This window comes from Podarcis raffonei, chromosome 10 (genome assembly GCF_027172205.1).
Source record: "Podarcis raffonei isolate rPodRaf1 chromosome 10, rPodRaf1.pri, whole genome shotgun sequence".
NCBI classification, from domain to species: Eukaryota; Metazoa; Chordata; class Lepidosauria; order Squamata; family Lacertidae; genus Podarcis; species Podarcis raffonei.
Window position 1 is genome coordinate 58715910 of NC_070611.1, and position 16846 is coordinate 58732755.

General features: G+C 42.5%; 1 protein-coding gene across 3 annotated transcripts in view; it reads right to left on the minus strand.

Annotated features, from left to right (window-relative positions):
- Positions 1-303: 303 nt before the first annotated feature.
- Positions 304-16846, minus strand: part of CACNA2D4 (calcium voltage-gated channel auxiliary subunit alpha2delta 4) — a 164864-nt gene continuing 148321 nt past the window's right edge. The window contains exons 34-39 of one of the 3 annotated variants that reach the window (XM_053406533.1): positions 15516-15571; positions 14254-14274; positions 8519-8636; positions 4411-4523; positions 2507-2589; positions 304-2011 (exon numbers count right to left, since the gene is read on the minus strand). In XM_053406533.1, coding sequence (XP_053262508.1) covers positions 1916-2011; positions 2507-2589; positions 4411-4523; positions 8519-8636; positions 14254-14274; positions 15516-15571 — 487 coding nt within the window. In that variant the 3' untranslated portion in view covers positions 304-1915. Of the gene's footprint in view, positions 2012-2506; positions 2590-3196; positions 4524-8518; positions 8637-14253; positions 14275-15515; positions 15572-16846 lie in introns of those variants that run through there. The other 2 variants (XM_053406531.1, XM_053406532.1) reach the window with 2 other exon arrangements.

Genomic DNA, 16846 nt, shown 5'->3' on the forward strand with positions numbered 1-16846 from the left:
TTTGTGTTACATTTAATGGTGAAAGCTGTTCTTCCATGTTTTTGAACCAAGAGTAGAGAACCATAACCCTTCCTGATGTTTGGGGTTTTTTTACACTTTTTTCTCAACACACCATGCGCTCATATATTAAGGTCAGTTTGACAATGTGAAGCTTTTACACTATACTGGAATATTGTAAATACATCTAAGCACATTTCTTGTGAATGTAAGTGTGGGTCCATTTTCAGCATGATTCCAGTATGACCTGCGATGGGATTTTGTGGCATATTGTGTATGACAACCAAGAAAGACATGAAACAAAAATATAATGAAAATGTCATATTTTAAAAAGAGGCCAAATGTCAAACACATATTACAAAAACAAAAGCAAAAGTTCAACAACTTCTGTACTGTCACAAATCTCTCTTGGGGATTTGAGAGTAGGACTTTCTTATTGAAATGCTAGTCATGTCAAGGAAATACATACCAGCAGTCCTGTAATATGGCTTCCTTCCTTTGCTTGCTTTCTCCATTTCTGAGGTCTTAAGGTCTTGGCTATCCAACCATCAGCCCACGCCTGGCACATAAACTACTGGGATCTAGAAACAAAAACTTGGTGTGGTGAAAATTTTGCCCATAGTTTCGTTCATAAGGCAAAATGGCTTTCAAAAGTTGAGAGAAATTTCACATTGTATTAGCACAGCTCTGAGGGGTTACTTTCTTCCCTGAAAACTGATAAAGATTGTATTATACAGCTGGTGCATCCATGAAGCCGTCAGCATGTCTGGCAAAATAATATTGCAGCATACAGTAGGAACTGGAAGGTGACAGTCATATTTCCTGTGCATCTGTAGACTTCCCAAAAGTGTCTGCTTTTAAACATTTGCGTCTAACAAAGCTAATGTGCACACTTAGCCTCGCCATGTTTAATTTTGTAACCTATGTAATTTTGTAACCTATGCAAGGGAGTTATGGCTAAACTCCTTGTCCAGCGATGTGAAGCTGAGGGAACTTGAGAGGTGTGGACAGAAGGAATATTTCTAAGGCTAGAGTTTAAGTTTGCCTTAATAACACAGAAACATAGGTAGAAACATTATTCCTTTTAGCTCAGTACTGTCTACACTGGCTGGTAGTAGCCATCCAAGTTTTCAGATGAAATTCTCAACCTGCAACCACTTCCCATAATGCATCATGCCTCTTGAAATAGAACACATGGAGCTATTTTCACATCAAGCTGATAAATCTAATCATTGTCTGAATCAGCTATTTTAGACGAAAGCTCTGTGTAGCCTTAGAAGAGCTTAAATGTCTGCAGTAGGCAGAGTTGCAGGAACTCCTTGCCGGATACAGGAATCCCTGCCAAAGCCTGGCTTGGCAATATTGTTCTCCAGTTCCTTGACAATAGAAATGAATCTCTGTTGATGACCATTATGTTTTTTAAGAAGGTGATATTCCTGCCTCTCCTGCAGAGCTGCCCAGGTGTCTGTTAAGTTAAAAGGGGATTATGAGATGCTTCTCTTTAGCAGATAGTACTGACTGTTCCCATTTTGCAGCTAGGGTAAGTTATAGGTTAAGTCCATCCATTTGGCAAATGCCATCCACTGTTCCAGGCCTTTCCCCCACCAGTGTAAACTTTTCCATGCTGCTAAGGCAGGGAGGGTAAGCTGTGAGATCACACAGCTTGGTGAGCCTGTTGGTCCAGAGCCATAGGTGCCCCACCCTCAGTTGCAAGCTCCTTGAAGAAAGGAAGCCCCACTTCCAAACACAGCACAGCTAGCAAGTTCCTTGGGGGATGCAGCCGAAGAAGTTCCTGAGCCTCTGTGGCATTGTCCACATGCTCTGGCATGCAGCAGTTGTCTTAAGTGCCCAAGTAGCATGGTCCTCAAAATAGAGCATTTGCCTTTCTGGTCCAAAATAAGGACTTTGATGGGCCTTGTCACCGCAAGAGAACAGCTGTGGTTCCCAGAGGAAGGAAGAGCAGGGCTAATGAGGCAGAAATCTCTGCCGCTCCTCCACAGTCCTGGGCGTTTTCCTGAAAAACAAAGCAAGTATGTGGTCAGCAAGTAGAATTTAGAGGGCAGCAAAAATTAAAGCCTAGTTTCATTTTAACTTGGGCCAAATGATTGAAACTTTTTTTGCAATGGGGATGGCCAAATCCACCTCCCGATAACAATCGATCCATTCATAGGGTTGGCAGGATAAACTGTGTCCGTGCAGAATGTGCGTGCTAATGAGTGCCTACCACATGGCAAGGAACCCAATGCACTTGGCTGTATGTATAACGTGTGCACAGGCTTGCTGCATACATCACATCAAACACACACTGATGGACAGGTGGGGGCACTGTGCCCTATTTTTAGGGCCTCCACATAGGCAAACAAGTGAGGCAGCCTTCTGGTGGTTAAAAATGAATCTATGGACTGACATTTCAAAACCCAGCCTATTTTATTTAGGCCAGCACATTATCATGGCTGCTGTGGGGCAGAGCCTACTTTGTCAAATGCAACAATTCCTCAACCCGCCTTACCTCAGGATGGAATGCATGGCAGGTATCTGGTCGCCGCCTCAGCTTCTGGGAGCGCATCCTGTCACATTTCACTGACGCATTATGTGCAGTGCTGTTAAGGTTAATAGCAGTTTGGGGAAATGGTGAAAATCAGAAACAATCCCATTTATGGAGGAGCTGTGTTGTCCCAGAATTCCAGTTTACAACTAGGCTGTACAAGTCATAAGATGTATTCCCATAGAGGTGCCCTTGATTATGAAGCTACTGCAAGGCCTCTACTCACATGGAATGTCATGCACTCATTCTAGCATAAAGGGTGCTGTCACAGGCAGGACATTTCTCAAAATACTTATGCTACACCTGGTAAGTAAAGGTAACGGTAAAGGGATCCTTGACCATAAGGTCCAGCCGTGGCAGATTCTGGGGTTGCAGTGCTCATCTCGCTTTAATGGCTGAGGGAGCCAGCGTACAGCTTCCGGGTAATGTGGCCAGCATGACTAACCAGAGCAGCACACGGAAACGCCGTTTACCTTCCCGCCAGAGTGGTACCTATATATCTACTTGCACTTTGACGTGCTTTCGAACGGCTAGGTTGGCAGGAGCAGGGTCCGAGCAATGGGAGCTCACCCCATTGTGGTTGATTCGAACCGCCGACCTTCTGATCTGCAAGTCCTGGGCTCTGTGGTTTAACCCACAGCGCCACCCACGTCCCTACACCTGGTAAGTAGGTGGGCTCAATTAACATCAGCTAGGATTTTTGAGCATAGTTTAATCTGAACACTGCTTAAATTCTATTGAAACTAGTGGAGTTAATTTCCCTATTGATTTCAACATGATTTTAGTTGGAATGGAGCCATCATGGGTGGCTGCAGAACCAAGCAGCAGCTTTCAAGGCTAGTGTTCACACTTAATGAGCAAGGTCCACTCCAGGAGCAGTTAGCCAGGGGTAAGACCTACTGGAAACAATGGACATAAGTTAGTCACAACCACCTTGAGCAAAATTAGGGCAACAATCTACATATTTTTTCCAGCACTGTTGCTGCAGAGGTAAAATTTGTCTACTGAAGGAGAAACTTACTGTTATATTAAATGTGTCTTCATAGTTTCATGTGTATGCCTTTAAAAGAAGTTCTTCCTTGCAAGTTTTTTAAATAACCACTCTTTCCCCCACAAACATACACTCCACTGCCCCAATGTAAATATCCCTGAAGCCTGTTGGTGTCCTATGCATCTATGCCATGGTTCTGTTCCAGAACAAGAGTCCCTTCAACTGTAAAAAGCAAACACGTGCCCACATGGGAAGAAGTAGCTCCCGTAAAAAGCAGTTTCACCCTGGCATTTTGGAGCTGCAATGCACAACATCTTTCTGTACCATTCACTGGCTTACAGCAAATAAGTCCATTGGTCCACCTCACACAGTATTAATGTATTATGGTACACAAAGCACATGGTCCACCATTGACCTAGGACTCCTTCCTTAATTAGGCTTCTATTTTGCAAATGCTAATGAAACCAACAGCATCTTCATCTACACAGAACTGTGTGGGGACATACTTCAGAGTGAAGACTATTTTCAGGTTCTAAAGAGAGTTTAAAAACTAAATAGCAAGTCTGATTTCTCTTTCCATCTTATGCCTGGTACCCCTGTGCTTTTTCTTTCCACCTCCTTTCCAGCAATTGAGGAGGTATCTAGAAAAATGCACACAATCAATCCATATAGCACTTACCAAACAACAGTACGCAATCATAATTAGCAGCACATTAACTTGCCATTGCTTTTGCCATGCTTTCCATTAGAACGTGTGCTAAATTCTTCCCACCCCAAAGAACTACTAAAGCAAACCCTCTGCATCAATTCACTGTTGGAAAACTGTAAACCACAAGAACTGTACAGCCCAGTACAACTTCTACTAGCAGAAAGATATATTTCACTTCTTTAGGTTGCAGTAGGACAGGTGGAAAGTTGCTGCAGTCACATACAGCATCCACAACCAGGAGCAAGAGATTGCTGTTGGTAATTTGCTGCACCACAAACATCCTGTAAGGGCGAGAAGATCCCCCCACCCCAAGAGACTATGGTCAGAACAGAAGGTTATAGAATACTCCCCTTGCCCCTTCCTCAGGGTTTTTTTTCCAGCTGGAACTCAGTTCCGGCACCTCTCAGGTGGGTGCCATTGCCATTCTGAGATAACAAGGGAGGTGAGTTCCAACACTTCTTTTTCTAAAAAAAATAGCACTGCCCTTCCCTTCCCTTCCCTTCCCTTCCCTTCCCACCACCACAAACAAGCACATGGTTCAAGCAATAGGAAACAGCAAGAATTAAAGCAAATGGGAAGGGGGTAGAGGAAAAGATATTTAGTTAATAAATGGGAATACTATTAGGGAATATTCAGAACTGAATTGAAGACTGCCACTTTCAATTACACAAATACAATTTTATTGCATTGGAGGCAGAATGGTTGAGAAACTTGAGGTGTGGGTTATAAAGCACGGACAAAACCTTGTGTACTGCGGACTGATCTGTTAATACTGTAGTGCAGCTCTTGTGTAAATGGATTGATATGGTACTTGACTCTGGATGGGAATGTAGCATCTACATACATCGTGTGTGTGTGTGTGTATCCATGCACAATTCAGAGGTTGTAGGTTTTTGAGTGTCCATCTTCAATGTACTCTGCATTATAAGCATAGTGCTCATGCATGGAAGGGCCTGCAGAAGAACTAATTATGTATGTATTGAAGCACATTGACTTAAGTACACCACAGTTATGTGTGCCAAGGCAGGATTGCAGATTCAGAGTGTGTGTTCAAGCCAGTGTAAATGTATGTACAGGACTGACCTGTGTATTAAAGTGTATGTATTAAACCCTATACAGCTATGCATGGGAGCCACATTCAAAGAATGACTATAAAGTCCCATGTGTCCTGACTTTCATGCAAGTGGCCCAATACTGAGGGATCAGCTGGTGACATGGACACTCTGCTCACATGACACTGAGGCTACAACATTCTGTGTCTGCTCCCTTCTCTAGCTATGAATACAGTGCAGCATTTGGACCGCGAGCTTGAATTCTCATTTATTGTATATGTGTCATTTTCATAGTTACTATTATTTTCTGACAACATAAAGTGTTCATGTTCAAGTAAAATGGAAAATGCATCCTAAGCATGCCTACAGCCAGAAAAACCAATAGTCCTCTTCTGCCCTCTGCTGGGAGACTATGAGTGGTGTGTACTTAGCTAAAAGCGAAAAGTTCCATCTTAATATTTAGCACCTGAGTTTTAGTTCTTAGATGATCTCCTGTGGGCTTGTGGAGACTTTATTCAGTTGGGTACCATGTCTGAGTTAATGGAATCATTTAAAAGCTGCATAATAATAATAATAATAATAATAATAATAATAATAATAATAAAAATACATGCTTCATGGGCATAATCTTAGGGCTGGTCCAAATGTTACATTTGAGTGATAAGCTTATCCTTCAGCAACACTCCCTACAGAAGTGGCAACATCTAGAACAGTAGTTCTCAAACTCCACCCCCCAGTCCACTTGAAATTTGCTGAGGGTCTTGGGGAACCACTTAATGATATTTCTACCTGCTGTAGCAGTTGTAATTCCACAGAATTCAATTTGTAATACAATATTAAGAAAATAAAGGAAGTGATAACAATGCAATTAAAAATTGACACAAAACTAAATGCAAAGGATGTATGATTTCCCATCTTCAGCCACAAACACCTTGAGAACCACTTGTGGTCCACAGACCACACTTCAGGAACCCCTGATCTGGAAGCTTCCTACCTGCTTCAACCACCCAAGTGAATGAAGCATCCACCTCCCAGCACCATAATTCCCAATGGTGTTAGTGTGGGATGCTGCAATAAGAAGCTTTTAGATATTAGAGCTGTGAACATTACATGAAAATACTAATGTCCGAATTAGTCCTTAGCTTCCTTATAATAATCATGTAAGGTAGATCAGTTAGGGGGCAGGAGGGGAGAGAGAGAGAGAGAACAATTTTTTGTAGATCACTTGCTGAGTTCATGGCTGAGCTAAGAAATTGTCCCATGTGCTTTAACCATTATGCTTATACCAACCATCATAGGAATTGCTTCAGAAGCTATCTGGTATTAGTAGCTACACAAGAGAGACATGTGTTGCTAAGAGCAAGGCTGAGCTTATTTGCACAAAACAAAGTATTCAAATCTAATTTGCTCCTAGTATGGTGTACCTGCAACCAATGCCCTGAGAGAAGGGCTTTTTTTCGGTTGGAACTCACCAGAACTCAGTTTCAGCACTGCTCAGGTGGGTACTATTGCCATTATAAGAGAACAAGGGAGGAATTCATGGTGAGTTCTGGCACCTCTTTTTCTAGAAAAATAGCACTGCTTGACAGTATAAATGAGAGAGGAGAAAAGATCATGCCTAAGGCAGGGCTGACAGTTCTCAAACTCACTATAGCCAGACTTGAGTCTGTCTGTTTTTTGGAAACAGCATCAAATGCTCAGATATTCTGGTGCCAGTATTCAGTGTTTAGGCACACTGAGTTGTTTAATGTTGGCAAAGTAGAGTTCTTACAGGTAAACATGCCTCTCAGCCCTTGCATGCAGTTTAGAATGAGTGATGTAAGTTCTCTAAATGAGGGACAATCTCACATGGGAAAACACTCTATGGAGAGCTTTGTGTGAAAAGAAGATTGCCTTGAAAAGAAATGGATGTTGAACAGAATTAACTTATCTGTGGGCCCTTATGGATATGAATTATTTGGAACAGGAATGTTCTACACTGAAGCAAATGCCCTAACATATAAAGAAAAAAACAGAAAAAACATGATCATGTTCAGTTTTGCCTATCTTTCTAAAGGGAATTCACAGAACCACAGAATTGTAGAGTTGGAAGGGACCTCAAGGATCATCTAGTCCAACCCCCTGCAATGCAGGAATCTCAGCTAAAGCATCCATGGCAGATGATCATCTAGATAAAGGTAAAGGACCCCTGACAGTTAAGTCCAGTTGGGTGCTGGTTGTGGTGCTCATCTCGCTTTACTGGCCGAGGGAGCCGACGTTTGTTTGCAGATAGTTTTTCTGGGTCATGTGGCCAGCATGACTAAGCCGCTTCTGGCGAAACCAGAGCAGCGCACGGAAACACCATTTACCTTCCCGCCAGAGCGGTACCTATTTATCTACTTGCACTCTGACGTGCTTTCGAACTGCTAGGTTGGCAGTAGCTGGGACTGAACAACGGGAGCTCACCCCATCGTGGGGATTCGAACCACCAACCTTCTGATCGGCAAGCCCAAGGCTCAGTGGTTCACACCACAGCATCACCCGTGTCCTCTGTTTAAAAACCTCTGAGGAAGGAGAGTTCACCACCTTCCAAAGGAGTCCATTCTACTGTCAAGCAGCTCTTACTGCCAGAAAGTTCTTCCTGATATTTAGATGGAATCTCTTGTAATTTGAATCCATTGGTTTGGGTTCTACCCTCCAGAGCAAACAAGTTTGCTCCAACTTCCAATATTCCTTTAGATATTTGAAGATGGCTATCATCTCTTCTCCCAGTCTCCTTTTCCCCAGGCTAAACATACCCAGCTCCATCAACCATTCCTCATAAGGTTGGTTTCCAGACCCTCACAAGGTCTGGTTTCCAGTGAAGAGTGTGGCTGAGGAGAGTTCTAAGGACCAGATAGAGAGACTTGGAGGGCAAAATGTGGTTCTGGGTCTGAGGTCCCCCACCTGTGCACTAGGCAAAGAGTGTGTTCAAGGCAGACCTTGGTACCTGGCAGGTTCATGCAGAAGGAAGTGGTTTGTGAGGGACCTGGGTCCTAAGCAATTGTCACTACAATTGTTACTAACGGACACCTGAATTGAGGTTGGAATAGTTCATAGTTGCAGACAATTCAGAAGAAATTGTGGAACATAAGAGGCATTGCAAGGATAACAAGGGACAGTTAGTTTGCTTGGAGATCAGACTAACCAGGGACAATTGAGAGGAACAGGTAGGAGAAAAGGAAGAAAGAGAGCACATTTCTTACTTCTGACAGTCTCCGCATTCAATAATCCCATTGGTCTCTTTGATGGCAGGTTCATATACAAACACTGGGTATTCTGTGTCACATGGCTGTAGCATGTCGTGCTTCTTGTGCTTGTGAGCTGAGATGGGGAAAAAGAGGCTGAGTGAGAAAATCAGGTGAAGGAAACAAATGAGGTGTGGAAAAAAGAAGCGGAAAGATGTTGACCCAAAAACGAAGATTACTGGCAGCCACTAGGTGGTGTGGGAGACTCAGTGAATGAGGATGCCCTAGAAGCATGAATATGGCCACCCTTCAGCCAATGGTCGGATTATGTAGCTATCAGTCTGACAGGCTGTTTACTGCTAGAAAGTCAAAACACACAAACAAGTGGGAAACCACTTGCAGTTAGTTCATGGTTAGAATCAAACCAGCTGGCCAATACATTACTAGGTGGCTCATATGGGGGAAACAGGAAGGCTTTTTACTAACGACAGTGACTGCGTGAAATATAGCGGGCTGAGCTGGGCTAGTACAGCACCAATCTTTAGTAACTGCAGCTAAATACCTAAGAAGGAAGCTTTACTAGAAAGAAAGTCCACTACCCAGCTCCCACTAGCCAACACAGGAACTGACTACTTGCAGTGGAAAGATCTACATTTTGGAGACCCTGAAGCTTGAACTGTTATGGGGGCCCTTCGGCATCAGCAACAAAGTCTGAGTAACCACTGTTATCTTCTTCAATGGGGTTGTTCCATGACAGATCACCAAATCTTTACAACACCTGTGCTACTGACTTTCAGACTTTGGAATTGTTGAAATATATACAAAAAAATAATAATCACTTTTGAAGTTTTTGGAAAGCTGAAATCCAAAACATTTAAGAAAGCATAAATATTGTTATGTTATTAACTGAGTATACAAAACTATTTTAATTGTATTGCATGTCAACATTTTTAACATTTAGGTGCATTATTTATTTATTTTAAAGAAACACCAGGTGTCATTGTGATATTTTGAAGGACAATGTATGATGTTTAGATTTGAGGATAGCTGAGATAATGCATGGATATGTTTGCACAGAAAAAATAATAATGACCTGCCAGATAGTCAGGGAGTGGGTGAACTGGTTGGTTACCAATAACAGCAGAAGTTTGCATTTGATAAAACTAACTGTGGGGCTGCTGTTCTTCAAACAGAGAAATGCCTAAAATGCTGTTGGACATTTGCATCACACTGGCCTGAGGGAGAAAAGCTGTGCTGGCATTTATTCTCTAGTGCGATGACGACAACTCAGAGACGCAAAGATATTGCAAATGTCACACAAACACGTATAGAGTCTGTGTCACTCATTGGGAGTTGAAACAGTGACAAATATCCAAAAGACACGCCCTTTCCTAGTTTGTTCTATCCATTTTTATCTCCCTGCCCTTCAAGGAGCTCAGGATCCTGTTATCATCACAACTCCCTTCTCAGGTAGGTAAAACCTGTGAACTCTTGGAATTGGAATCAAGCAGGTGATTGAGCCTGTCCAACACTCTAACCACACTGGCTCTCTCACAAATCTCTGACTGTAGCTTTTGTGAAAACTGCAGTGCTCTAATCTGGATACAAAGCTTGCAACACCATTGCACACAAAATGAAGACTTGTGTAGCCCATCTGTCAAGCACCAGTGAAGCGGGGAGAGAGAACGGGACTCGCCTTTCCTTGTTGCTTCCTGCTGGGAAGTGAGTATCAGAGCTCCCATTGCTTTGTCACAATGGCACCTGTCCTTCCTGAGGGGTTTGCAAGTGACTGAATCTCTGCTTCAGTGAAACCATCCCTGACAATCTGATTCCTCCCATTGCTTTTCTTTGCCTGTAATGTTGTTCACCAAGTTTCCCTCAATGTAACTATGCAGCAGATTCCCTGTTCTAATCTTTCAACTATGAAGGAAGCAGCAGGCTATTTTAACACAACCTCCCTCAACTGGGATTAAAACCGAAATAAATTTATGCCAGATGGTGCAATGAGTATTGTAAACAACACCTATTTGTTTTCCTAGGTCCTATTAAGTTTCCATGCTGTATAGCAAGGATTTGTCCAGTCCTGCATATGTCACCCTGATGTTTTGCATTACCCCTCTGCCCTAAATTGGTTGTCCTGTCTAAGGTCTTCTAGATAAGATTCAAACCTGGAACCCCTCAGCTCACCAACTCCCTAGAAACTAATAAAGGCAGCTGATTAGACAGCTTGTCTACAATGTGACAAAATGTAGGTGGAGAGGAGTCTTAACCACAGTGCAACCCTGATTGGGTGAGCCAGATTTAGCATCTGTATAGATAGACCCCATATTTAGCACTCAATATATTTTCTAGGTTTCTCTTCTATTGCAGTGCACCTTACTAAAACCTAGAAATTACCCAACATGGAAAATATGTGGCCTATCCAGGATGCAAAACTGAGTTACAGCCGTGAAGTTACATGTCCACAACCAGCTCACTTTACATATCCAAACTTTGACTCTCCCTCTCCTCAAGGTAGAACTGCATTAGTGTAATGTATGGAAGGGAAGAGCCACAGCATGCTTTCCATCTTCTTATTGTGTTTCATTCACAAATAACATTTGCTCTTGGAGCCACAGAGATTCATTCTGTTCAAACTCCCTTTTGTCTCTCTTAAACCACACTTTAACTGGATCGGAAGTAAATTTCCTCATACTCCAAACAGTTCCTTGGACACAGAGCAATAACAGCAATAAATTGAGCCTGAGGAGAGGGAACAAATTCAGTCAGCTACAACAGGGCAGAACACAGTGAAGCCACTGCTACATTTGGGGCAGGGCATTTCCCCCCCTCTCATCCCCCAGTTTCATTCCACAGATGAGCATGAATTAACACCTGAGCAGCATCGGCAAAAGGGAGCAAAATGTCACTGCCATCCTGATATTTGCAGTCACATTGATCCGGAAAAATAACAACAGAGATAGGTTTTAAATTGCTGGCATTTCACTGTCAGCAGGGTAGCCCAAAGATATATTTTTATAGGCCAAGCAGCCGTCCATGTGACCAGAGATCGGCACCTCTGCACCATTTTATGATATTGCAAAGGGCCTTGAGTTTCTGTATCTCTGCTTTCCTAAGTCATATATTATTAAATATACAAGATCACTGAGTGGTTTACATAAAACACAGTAAAATTATATGAAATCTCTCTCACAGATTGCTAGATGTTACTGCACGTGCACAGGACAGCTGCTCCCCAGCGGGGGCTGGTGTCTATTGGGATAGGCAGGCCGTAAGGCATGGATGCCAACAGTAGGAGGAGCCAGAGCTGATGATAGGCAGAACTAATTCTAGTTTAACCCCAATGCTCCTCCATAGAAGGGCAACAGTGGCACTTCTAAGAAACTGGCAGGCAGGGCCAGCCCCTAGACTGGTTGTAAGAAAGAAGGCAGTTGGGAGCTGGTTGCGGTTGGTAGGGCAGTGCCCTATTGGCCTAATAGTTCAGCGCCCATTGCCTTCGGAAGCAATCTGTGCTCCCTTCTCTGTCTTCCAGCCCTCATGGGTAGGGTAGGTTGGGGAAATAACTAAACCCCCAAATATTACTCTCCACCAGTTACTCCTATGCCGCTGTCCTACTTCCCCAATTCCTCCGAGGCTTATAATCCACCAGCAAGAGTCTGGAGGATTGGAGCCTCTTAGCCCCACCATTTATTTATTTATTTATTTGTTTGTTTGTTTGTTTGTTTGTTTGTTTGTTTGTTTGAATTTATATACCGCCGTCTCAGGGCAGTTCACCCTTACCTACCTGTAGCCCATCCTGGCTGATTACTGGCTGGGCTACTCATGAGCAAGCAACCAGTTTAACAACGTCTTCTCCACAGGAGCTTTAGCAACTGCTGATGTTTGGAATTTGGGAAGGAAATAATACCTCTTGACAGGATATCATAGAGAAGGTTTTTTCTCTCCTTGCCTAAGGGCAGGCTGGTGCTCAGCTGACCTGGGAAGTACCCTCACATGCCCCAGCTCTTACATGTTGAAGCTTTAGTGACATATTGGAACATGGGAAGTTACTGGACTATCTAGCTCAGTATTGTCTACACTGATTGGCAGCAGCTCCTCAGGGTTTCAGGCAGAAGCTATTTTCAGCCCTCCCTGGGAAATAAGGATTGAACTTGGTGTCTTCTTCATGCAAAGCAGATGCTACACCACTAAGCTATGGCCCATCCCCTGTTGTTGGGTTTACTGGTAGCTAATCATGATGACAAATGGTGTAAACGATGCAAAGAGTTTTAATATTTATCTTGGTTAGCTATATCTTATTGACATAAGGGCAGCTCCCATATTTCTTAGTTCTATAGACAAGCCATTTATCAGCCAGCCTTTGTCTGAATGGTGGAGGGGGAATAAAGGGCTAGAGCTGCTTATTCAGCCAACCTGTAATCATATCTGCTTCTCTAACATAAATAAATTATGAGAAAGTTGAATGAACTTATTTATTGAAGTTGCTCTAGCCATCAGAACCTGACTATCTGCAGTTGTCTGAATAATACAGTTTTGCTGGATTTCCAGTTGAGTGATTACCACCTGTCCTCATGCAATTCTGCAAACAGGCTGAAGTTTCTTTCTGATAGATTCTTGCCCACCTCTAGCTAATTATCTCTACTTGCATTTTGTACCTACTGAGAATGCAAGAATGTCCTCTCATCTTTCTTTCTGAGCTCCATATTTGACCTGGATCCTCTGATTATTATGGATCCTTTTAGAGCAACCATAGTCCATGGGAGCTCTGGTTGGGGCTCAACTAAGGTTACCTCCCTTCCTGCATGATGCAACCACCACCATGTCTTTTCTCTTGCACGAGTGGCACCTCCCTAGTCCACCCTTCCTCCTTTCTTCATCATCCTGCTATTGTTGGGTTTACTGGTAGCATGCTAATTATCATGCAAACACTTAGGCCTGGCCTGATTCAATTACCACTCATGAACAATTGAACAGAGGAAATAACTCCTTGAAGTTCTTACTCCACCTCTAGACCTTGGGATACCAAGCATTATTTGAGACATCAGGCACCAACTCCAGAAGTAGCACCTATTGGTCTGGCCTAGTATGACAGATAGCAAGATCAGATTGTAGATTAAAAGCACCATAGGAAGGCCTATGCATTTGTATAATGTGTAAATGTACTGAGAATGAAATGGGGGGAAGGGAGGGGGGTAGAATAGAAGATGGAATGCTGATAAACCTTGCAACTTTTCAAATACTAATTTGTTCCTTTATAATGGACCAAGCTTGTTGTAAAATATCATTAATATTGAAGGGCAAGATTTGCAAATATCAATATAAGATTCACTTTAGCAGTGTACAACAGAATTCTCCACCCATTGCCTATTTCCCAGTAAGAACTGCTGCCATGCAACCTTAGTTCATTTCAGCAAGGCTTATATGGGTGAACCCACATGCTTTGCACAAGCTGCTGTTGTTTGCACATATTGGCACATCCCTAGAGCTGCTGTACATCTTTATATTCAAGGTTACAGCTGGACCAGCAAGCGCAGAAACTTGCAGTGAAGTATGCCAATCACAAAGTGAGTGGTAGCCCAATAATTAAACAAGTAGTGATATCTCTGTTTTCAACTAGGCAGTCGCAGCTAATTCCTGAACAGCTGTGAAGTGGGAAAGGAATTGCCCCCAGTTTTCTGGGCAAATCTGCTTGGGTGTTCTCCTGTTTCCAGAAAATGGAGATCTTTTTGCTGCACTATAATGATTCTACTTACCATGATGGAAAACAGCCTTGGCTATATAGGTTGCATGGCATAACATGTGATGCAGATGAATCCATGATGATGATCACAAGATGGTGGCAGAATTCCATGGTGAAGACACATGAACAGGAAGAATGGGAAATGAAGAAAGAAAGAGGAAGAATGACATGGTGGTGAAATGAAGAAATAGTTGTACACAATAGTAACAATGAGCGTGAGACTACTCCTTAAAATTCACCTGCCTTTACAGTTAACTAAACTGCTGTTTAGAAATATGTTTTATTGTCTTATATCCTTCTTTCCTTCACATAAGCCTATGTGAAGTGAATGTGATTTGCTTAAAAATACTAGAATACTTGACACTGAAAGCTTTGGCCTGCACACTCCTAAATGTTTAGGAGCAGGCAATGCTTTCAGAAACAAGTACAATATTGGAAGTACACCCTGGACTAGAGAGAGAGACAGCTATTCTATCTGGTTAAAATATGTGTAAGCAACATAATGTATGTAACCAGCATATTACTGTTGCCAAACCCTAGCAGGCAGTACCATAAGTAACATTTGCTGTATGAGATTGTCCTTTTGAAATGATTTCTGCCATTTATTATTATTTTTAAATGAAACGTATTAAGAATTAATTATATTTAAAAAGTTCTTTTTTTTTTTCTTTCTTTCTTTCTTTCTTTCTTTCTTTCTTTCTTTTACAAAAGACTGCCTGTGTTTTTCTACTTTTAGCTTACATTGCTGTTGTGTTTCAAAAATTATTTCCAAGATACGGAGGACTGGAATGGAAAGAATAAAGTTTCGTAATTTTAACAGCTCATAGACAAAGCGACACTTGCTCAGAGCGCATGTGATCCACAGACCACAAGTGACCCACATTGCTGTTTTAGACACTGTACCGCAGGCTTTTAGGGGGTCTTAGCACTGACACCCTTCCCTGCACGTTCCAAGCAAAGTGCATGTAGATGAAAGAACTGGCCCACTGCTTCAGCAAATAGTTGTTAGTAGTCTTCCATCCACCTCATGGGATACCCCAACACAGACCACATATATGAGCCTACACAGTTGACAGTGTTATTAAACCTTGCCAGTATATTCCAGGGTGTCTCAATAAAGGTGAAATGGAAGCTGGCGAATAGATTCTCAGTGCCAACAGGGTGACAATGTCTCTGGATTGTGCTAAATTGCATTCGTATGTGTGATTCCTTCATCCAAGCCCAGTGGCTGCAAAATTTGTGTGCTGTGAGCTGGCTGCATTCCCACATACTCACCATCTGCCAAATTGTCTGTGTGCCAGAAGCCAGATATGTTGAACTCCAGAAAGAATCTGTCAAAAGATTGGGGGGGGGGGAGAAAAAGATGTATTTTACGCTAGCCTGGAAGGGCAAAGGTGTTACGCAGGCAGACAGTCCCTGTGATTTGCTCTACTCTGAGCTGTTAGTCTGTAGGAACAGCCTAGAACTTGCCTTGCTGTTTCTTTTTAGTTCATACCTGAGCCAGTTACTTTAAATCTCCCTTTGTTACTTTTCAGAATGGTTAATTGTGCCTTAATCCTACAATAAATTACTAGCAATTCCTGTGGCAAGGCTGTCATTAACACTGTGCTCCTTGTGGCTGGGAGGGAAATATACTCGGTCACCTTGAAAGCCATCTGCTCCACAACGGTGGATGCTGGTATTCAGTGCCCAGCAACAGCTGTGGAGTGTGCCTAGCAAGTTAATCTCTATGAAGAATCTTGGAACATGGCCCTTGTCTCAAGTTCAAAGGTGTTTGAATCTAACACTCCAGTCTCTGCCTAGTGTAATCATTGATCTCCACTGTACTACCAAGGAGGCGCTGCTGGTAGTCCCTTCATTGAGTACTTTCTAAGGTGGGGGGCACAACACACAGTAAAGCCTTCTTGGTGGTGGCTTCCCATTTATGCAACTCCTTCCCACTGCATGTTTGGTTGTCTTCCACTTTCTGTTTATTCACATGGCAGCTTAAAACATTATCTATTGTTATAGGCTTACAAAACATAGCAGCGGAAGCCTTGTTTGTTAAGCTCTACTGCGCTGCTGACTTTTAAATGTTGTTTAATGGTATTTTATGGTTATATTTTTGTTCAGTTTATTTTTAACAGCCATTTGCTGGGTGTGTTTATTTATTTTTTAATGTGCTGACAACCATTCCAAGTTCTACATGAGGCGGAGCATGGTATCTACAATGTATGTTGGAAAACTGCTTGTTCTCTATATATTTGGACGCCTTAATATATCATAACCAAATTAAGCATGATCAAAGGCCAGGTTTTAACCTATGTTTGTATGCAATTGGGCCTCATTTTGAATCAAGATGGAAAACCAAACCTTTCAAAGGTGCACTGTGTTAGCCACTGATCACAAAATGACGCCGATTTTTTGGGTTTCTGAAAACTTCCGAGCAATGCTGGGTATGAGGTTGTTAGTAACAAATTTATTAACAATAAAATATCAAATGTACTCCTGAATCTGCCTTTCTTCCTGAAGCCCCACCTCCCACAATGTGTCACCTTGGCAGAGATGGCAAGTTAGGTCTACTCTATTAACATATTTTCCTAATAGGAACAGGATTATCCCCCCCT